General features: G+C 39.3%; 1 protein-coding gene across 7 annotated transcripts in view; it reads right to left on the bottom strand.

Moving 5' to 3' along the window:
• FAM35A (family with sequence similarity 35, member A) overlaps positions 1-8,440 on the bottom strand; it is a 92,831-nt gene that overhangs the window by 9,085 nt on the left and 75,306 nt on the right. For all 7 annotated transcript variants that reach the window (XM_014543645.1, XM_014543644.1, XM_014543646.1 and 4 more), the window contains 2 exons: positions 3,745-3,973; positions 1,412-1,527 (listed from right to left, as the gene is read on the bottom strand). In XM_014543645.1, coding sequence (XP_014399131.1) covers positions 1,412-1,527; positions 3,745-3,973 — 345 coding nt within the window. The remainder of the gene's footprint in view (positions 1-1,411; positions 1,528-3,744; positions 3,974-8,440) is intronic.

The raw sequence follows: 8,440 nt of genomic DNA, 5'->3' as shown, positions 1-8,440 counted from the left end.
AGAAAGAAATATCGATGTGAGAAACATCAATTGGCTGCCTTCCATATGCTTCCCAACTGGGAATCAAACCTGCAACCCAGGCATGTGCCCTGACTGGGAATCAAACCAGCAACCTTTTGGTGCACAAGATGACACTTAACCAACTGAGCCACTCCAGCCAGGTGAAACCTGTATGGTTTTATTAACCAATGTCACCCCAATAAATTCAATAAATAAATAAATGAAAGAAATTAACTTCTGCCACTACCACCAGACTGGGATGTACCAAATAACAACCAACAGAGTGCATACAAACAGGGCAAGTGCAAGAACATGAAGATAAACTCTCTCTGAGGTCCAGGTGCAGAGGGAAGGGTTAAAGTGGATGGTAGAGCAGCAATATTGGGGAAAACCAGAAAATCACTCCCCACCATAAGCACAAGATTATGCTAGAGAAATTTGAAGCCAGTGGTGACCTGAAGGTAATGACAGCAATAACAAACCTGAACACAACTCAATGTCTGACAAGAGCGACTCGACTCTGCTCACCCTTTGCCCCAGTAAAGGTTTAGGAAACAGGTATGCCCATTTCCCGGTTAAAAAAAAAATAACTGTTTATCTCAGCTATATTTTTCTATATGTAATGTTCAGCATTCGAGTAAAAATTACTAGCCCGACCGGCGTGGCTCAGTGGTTGAGCATCGACCTATGAACCAGGAGGTCATGGTTTGATTCCCAGTCAGAGCACATGCCAAGGGTTTTGGGCTTGATCCCCAGTGTGGGGAGTGTAGGAGGCAGCCGAATCAATGATGATTCTATCTCATCATTGATGTTTCTATCTCTCTCTCCCTCTCCCGTCCTCTCTGAAATAAATAAATAAATAAATAAATTATATTTTTTAAAAAAAGAGGGAGCAATCAATAGAACCAGATTACCTCATTTGCTTGAGACTAATGAGGAAAGGTATCAAGTTGGATCACCTGCCAAATGGGTTATTTTCACTTTGTTGTTAGCCACTGACTATACCTAGCATCATAACTAAAGAGAGTAGACTTTAGGTGGTGAGCACACAGTGAAATATACAGATGATGTACTAGAAAATTGTACACTTGAAATATATATAATATTATTAAACAATGTCACCTCAATAAAATTAATTTTTAATAAACTAAGATCCTAGTGATTTTGCTTACCAACTGACACCTAGAGTAAGAAGAGATTAGGTGCTGGCTTCCCTCTATTCATGTGCTGAGACCTGTGTAGAGCAAGTTTTGCCTTACACTGTCTTGTGTTTCACTCAAGCTAAATTATCCTTCTGCTTTTATACTGACAGAATTCAGCCTTAATTTAAAGTCTAGTGTTCTTTCTGTTCCAATACACACTCTACACTCCTGACATGAATGAATCTCTCCATGGCTTGGGGACACCTTACCTATAACTCTGCTGAGCCAGTCAGGAGAAATGTTGAGAAGAATCTTCTCCATCACCTTTGATCCTACATGAACGCAGACCTTAGATAGTCCATCAGCTATGGTCATTAAAGCTGGCCTACAAAAGAGTAAATAGCATATGACCTTCAAAAGATTTTCATATTTTAAAAAATGTATAAATGCAATATAATTTCAAAAAGCCCTAGGTTTTTATGCAGGGTTAATTTTAATTTCGAAAGCAACTCTAGGATGTTCTGAAACATCCTGGAAATAACAGAAGGGCGTTTTATTATTTTTATTTTTTAAATATATTTTATTGATTTCAGAGAAAAAGTAAGAGGGAGAGAGAGATAGGAACATCAATGACGAGAGAGAATCATTGATCCACTGCCTCCTGCATGCCCCACACTAGGATTGTGCCTGCAACCTGGGCATGTGCCCTGACCAGGAATCAAACCCTGACCTCCTGGTTGATGCTCAACCCCTGAGCTATGCGGGCCAGGCAAAAGAAGGGCTTTTTAAAAAGAGTTTCAAATGATAAAATAATCAATTAGATTTATTCCATATTCATTTTAAAACTTCAAATACTAATATAAGAAAACAATTTTACACTGCTGTATAAATTATTTTTTGAAATAAAAATAAAGGTGATAACCACATATTTCACAATCACAATTTCAAGTTTTTTTTTTTCCATTGGATTTTTTCCTATCAGAAACAAAGTCTTTGGCGTGTCACTAAATAGGGAAGTAGATAAATAATTTTCAGTACTACATGGCATTAAAAAGAATGAGGGAACCCTGGTCAGTTGCTCAGTGGTTAGAGCACTGGCCCACGGACCAAAGGGTCTCAGGTTCTATTCCCCATTCAAGGGCACGTAACTTGGTTGCAGGTTCCCCAGACCCAGCAGGGGCAAGTACGGGAAGCTTGTGTCTCTCTCATGTGGATGTTACTCTCTCTCTGTCTCTCCCCCTCCCTTCCACTCTCTCAAAAAATCAATGGAAAAATACCCTTGAGCCCTAGCCGGTTTGGCTCACTGGATAAAGTGACGGCCCATGGACTAAAGGGTCATGGGTTTGATTCCAGTCAAGGGCACGTACCTTGGTTGCATGCTCTATCCTGGGCCCCAGTCAGGGTTTGTGCAGGAGACACCAAGTGATGTGTCTCTCTCACATCGATGTTTCTCTCTCTCTGTCTCTCCCCCTACCTTCCACTTTCTCGAAAAATCAGTGGAAAAATATCCTCTGGTAAGGATTACCAAAAAAAGAAGAAAAATAAAAAATATTCTTAGGTAAGGATTAAAAAACACACAAAAAGAATGAGGAAGATTTATAAGTGCTATCAGAGAAGGCAAGCCATGAGATACTTTCTCTAAGGAACAAATAACATGAACAAACAATATGAATCATATCACTCTATGTACTTTTAAAGAAAGGGATATACATACATAGTGTTGGCAAGGATGCGGAGAAACTGTAACCCTCATACATTGCTGGTGAAAATGTAAAATTGTGCAGTAAATAGTTTGGCAGTTCCCTCCAAAGGTTAAACAAAGAGTTACCATATAATCCCACAATTCTATTCCTGAGTATATCCCAAAAGAAATGAAAACATATATCCACACAATAATTTGTACATGAATGTCCATACCAGTGTTATTTATAACAGACAAAAAGTGGGAACAATCCAAAAGCTGAGTTGTGTGGAAGGGGAATGAGAGGCAACTGCTAATGGGCACAGGGCTTTGGGGGAGGTGGAATGAAAAGGTTCTGAAATAAACACTGCTATTTTGTAAAGGCATGGAATTTATAAGGCAAAAATAAAAAGATTTTGCAAGAATTTGAACTTTTATTATTTGAAAAACAATGTGTTTTTCACTGAGTTGGTTAGTCATTTTACCATAGAGCATTTGGGATCCATATTTTCTAATGTGAAGTTGTGAAAACTGAAGTACAGAAAGGTTAAACGCCTTACTAGATTCACAACTCAAAGGTTAGATCACATAATACCTTTAAATTTTGATTATTTGTTAAGGTGGGTGACTGAGCTTCTACATTTAGATCTTGGTTAAAAGTGTAAACCAAGTAAGAAATTAAAATAGTTTCTTCAAGACAATAAAATTTCCCAATTACTGCTTTTAGAAATCCTGTTATGATTACTGGGCAATATTTGCTTTCATAAATAGCTATTTACCACTTGGGAAATTCTGTACTCTTGTATTAGCTCTAATTAGTTCTCATTAGAAAGTAAGAGTTGAAATATGTCATTTATTGCTCATTTCCATGCCTATAAAAATAAATGTCTTCCATCTGATTGACTTACTTAGTTGCCTTACCTGTAGTATATTTTCTTTGTAGTACATGGCAAACAGCTAAAACACTGTTTGTAGATCTTGTTCTCATCTGTTTCTAGTTCCAATCCACACTTTGCACAGCCAGTATAAGTGATGTTGGAAAGAGAAGAGAAAATGCTCTTCAGAGAACTGTGAGCATTTATAACTATTTGCTGGGCTGTTGTAGCATGAAACACTAGCTCTAAAATCTGGACTTTGACTAGAATCACTCCTACAAAAAAAAAAAAAGGTGCTAAATTATAGGACAAAATTATCATTTACAAACATGGTTAATTATGTCGTTGATTTATAGTTACTTGTAAAGTTACACCCAAGATCTGGTTCTTGGTCTTTCTTTTATTTTTCACTCTTTCCCTAAATAATCTCACTCACTTATGGCTTCATTATTTTTTTTAATTTATCTTTATTGTTGAAATTATTACAGAAGTCCCCTGCTCTCCCCCCTAATGAAGCTCCTTTCCCCCACTCATGCTCCCTCCCAGGCCTTCACCCCACTATTGTCTGTGTCCATTTATGTATATAAGTTCTTTGGTTGATCTCTTCCCTCCCACCCCCTTCCCTCTGAGAATTCTCAACCTGTTGCATGCCTCCATCCTCTGGCTCTATTTTATTCATCTGTTTGTTTTGTTACTTAGATTCCAGATATGTGAGATCATGTGATGTTTGTCTTTCTCTGACTGGCTTTATTTCACTTAGCATAATACTCTCCAGGTCCCTCCAGGCTACCTCAAAGGGTAAGAGATCCTTCCTTTTTACAACTGTACAGTGTAAAGGTACCACAGCTTTTTTTATCCGCTCTCTGCTGATGGGCACTTGGGCTGTTTACAGATCTTAGCTATTGTAAATTGTGCTGCTATAGAAATAGGGGTGCATATATTCTTTCTGAACGGTGTTTCAGGCTTCTTAGGATATTCCTACAAGTGGTATCACTGGGTCAAATGGGAGTTCTATTTTTAATTTTTTGAGGAAATTCCATCCTGTCTTCCACAGTGGCTGCACCAGTCTGCATTCCCACCAGCAGTGCACTAGGGTTCTGTTTTCTCCACATCCTCGCCAGCACTTGTCATTTGTTGATTTATTGATGGTAGCCATTTGGCAGGTGTCATTTTAATTTGCATGTCTCTGATGATTAGTGGCGTTGAGTATTTTTATATGTTTCTAGGCCATTTGTATATCCTCTTTGGAGAAGTTTCTATTTATTGTGTCTGCATATTTTTTAATTGGATTGTTTCTCTTCCTTTTGTTGAGTTATATGAGTGCTTTATGTATTTTGGAAATTAGCCCCTTATCAGATATATCATTGGCAAATATGTTGTCCCATACAATGAGTTCCCTTTCATTTTGATGCCGGTTTATTTTGCTGTGCAGAAGCTTTTTATTTTGATGTCGTCCCATTTGTATATTTTTTTCCCTTTGTTGCACTAGGCCTTGTATCAGTGAAAATTATGCTTTGTGAAATATCTAAGATTTTACTGCCTACGTTTCTTCTAGGATTTTTATGGTTTCATGACTGACATTTAAGTCTTTTATCCATTTTGAGTTTATTCTTGTGTATAGTGTAAGTTGGTGGTATAGTTTCTTTTCTTTTTTTTTTCTCGCCTGTCCAATTTTCCCCACACCATTTATTGAAGAGACTGTCTTTACTCCACTGTATGATCTTGCTTCTTTTGTCAAATATTATTTGAGCATAATGGCTTGAGTCGATTTCTGGGTTCTCTGTTCTGTTCCATGGGTCTATATGCCTGTTCTTGTGCCAATACCAGGCTGTTATGAGTACAGTGGCTTTGTAGTGTAGCTTGATATCCGATGTTGTGATCCCTCCAACTTTGTTCTTTCTCAAGATTGCTGTAGCTATTTGAGGTCTTTTTTGGTTCCATATAAATTTTTGGAGTGTTTATTTTAGATCTGTGAAATATGCCATTGGTATTTTAATAGGAATTGCATTGAATCTATAGATTGCTTTGGGTAGCATGGACATTTTATTGATGTTGATTCTAGCAATCCATGAACATGGTATATTCTTTTACTTGTGTATATCTTCTTCTAGCTCTTTTCTAAACATTCTATAGTTTTCCAAGTACAGGTCTTTTACCTCCTTGATTATGTTTATTCCTAAGTATCTTAATTTTGTTGTTGTTGTTGCAATGGTAAATGGGATTGTTTGTTTAGTTTCTTTTTTTGAGAGTTCATTATTGGTGTATAAAAATGCCAACAATTTCTGAGTGTTCATTTTGTATCCTGCTACATTGCCAAAATAATTTATTAAATCTAGTAGTTTCTTGGTGGATCCTTTAGGGTTTTCTATGTACAATATCATGTCATCTGAGAATAATGACAGTTTTACATCCTCCTTTCCAGTTTGGATGCCTTTTATTTTTTCTTGTTGTCTGATCACTGTGGTTAAGACTTCTAGTACTATGTTGAATAAGAGTGGTGAAAGCAGACAACCCCATCTTGTTCCTGTATGGCTTCAGTATTGACCCTAGAATGTAAGGGGTGATCTGCCTGCAACTTAGAGTGAAGATTTATTTGGCTAATTTGGCTGAAGAGGTGGATGTTTTTTTTCTCCCTGACTTCTGGAATCATGCAAAATAAGTTTAATCTCTCTTAGAAGAAATCCCTTCAAACACTTGAAACTAGCTAACATACCTTCTCTCCCTACCCACTCTCTGTCTTTTTAGTTGATCATCATCAAAAGCCGAATAGGAGGTAAGTTATTTGTCTATTCTATATTTTATCCAAAAATAATACACCGCTAGCTTATCCTCTGTTTAATTTTCTTTTTCAATTTCCTTCCCATCATCACCCACGCTCTGGGAGTTGGTTATTTATCCACATGAGCACTGAGAGTCCTCATTTCTAACTGTGTGACTCACCAGGAACCTCAAGCATGCTCCTTCACTACTCACTGGCTCATGCATTCACCTGTTTAAAAAAACTAAAAATCAAAACAACAAAAAGAAGCCTGAGTATCTATTATCTGCCAGACATTCTTTTATCTCATTTATCTTTGCCTTATATATTAGTGAGGCCTGTGAGTTTATATGAGCATTCTTCTCCCTTCCTCTCCATATTCTATTTAAATCCTTTTTAAAGCATTTGTTCTTCTTCATCCTTTTATCAGGTAGTACATGCTATGAACTCATCATTCTACTATTCTATTCTCTTTTCTGGTTAAGTCTTAAAAAATGAAAGTTTTTATAAAAAAAGTTTTCTTGATTAAAAAATTGGTTTTTAAAAGGCATTTTTTTCTTCATATCTTTAAAGAGAGGAAGGGAGAGGAAGAGAGATAGTAACATCAATGATGAAAACGAATCATTGATCAGCTGCCTCCTGCACATCCCACACTGGGGATCGAGACCACAATGCAGGCATGTGCCCTGACCTGGAATCAAACTGTGACCTCCTGGTTCATAGTTCAATGCTCAAACACTGAGCCACACCAGCCAGGTTGGTTAACTCTTTGAGAGTCCCATTAATGATTACTTTCCTATTCCTAAGTCTTTCAGTTTGCTTTAGTCTTTTAGTACCTAATGATTATTTCACCATCTCTTCCAATAAAGTCATATCCTCCTATATAATAAGAGAGAAACATGCAAATTAACCATCCCTCCACTACGCTCAAGCTACGCCCACAAGCCACACCCTCCAGCCAATCCGAATGACTATGCAAATTATCTGACAAAGATGGCGATTAATTTGCATACACAGGTGTCAAGTGCCCCAGGAGGCGACGGAGGCCTCGGCCGCGGGCTCCCGGGACTTTCACTGGCCCCAGGAGGCGAGGCTGTAGCTACGCCCGCAGGCTCCCAGGTCTTTCGCCAGTCGGGGAGGCATGGCTGCTCGCGCCTAGCCATGCCCACAGACTCCCAGGACTTTCACTGGCCCCGGGAGACAAGGCCGTAGCCATGCCCGTGGGCTCCCGGGATTTTCACCGGTCAGGGAGCCAAGGCCTCCAGCGCCTAGCCACACCCACAGATCCTGGGACCTTGCCGGCAGAGAGCAGGAGGTTTGGAGGACTTGGCAGAGCAGGAGACCGCTGGACATAGAGCAGAGCAAGAAAGAGGGCGGCTTGGAGGGCGCAGCTCCCTCTGTCACCCCAGCTTCCTCATCACAGTTATGGAAACTGACAGCAGGGAGGAGGAAGTCCCACCCCCACGGAATCAGCCTGAATCAGCCATTGGTCAGACAGCTCTCAGCGGCCTGACTCTCATTCACCTGCATCTCAGACCTGACAGTAGAGAGGTGGGATATTGTCTAAAGAACAGCTGTTGATACAACGTAGCTCTATAGCCGAAAGATGCCGGCGTTATCAACAGAAAATGTCTGCAGAGCAGCGTGCGTCTGATCTTGAAAGAAGGCGCCTGTGGCAGAATGTATCTGAACACCAGCTACTGGAAAAACGTCGCTCTGATGCCGAAAAACACCGGCGTTATCAACAGAAAATGTCTAAAGACCAACGTGCCTTTGAAGTTGAAAGAAGGCAGTGGCGACGACAGAATATGTCTAGAGAACAGTCATCAACAAGTACTACCAATACCGGTAGTTACTGCCTTCTTAGCGAAAATGGAGTACATGAGGATGCAATCCTCGAACATAGTTGTGGTGGAATGACTGTTTGATGTGAATTTTGCCTATCACTAAATTTCTCGGATGAAAAACCATCCAATGGGAAATT

This window comes from Myotis brandtii, unplaced genomic scaffold (assembly GCF_000412655.1).
Source record: "Myotis brandtii unplaced genomic scaffold, ASM41265v1 scaffold33, whole genome shotgun sequence".
Taxonomy (NCBI): domain Eukaryota; kingdom Metazoa; phylum Chordata; class Mammalia; order Chiroptera; family Vespertilionidae; genus Myotis; species Myotis brandtii.
The sequence above is the reverse complement of the archived record's forward strand: the minus strand, read 5'-3'. Positions and strand labels throughout refer to the sequence as shown.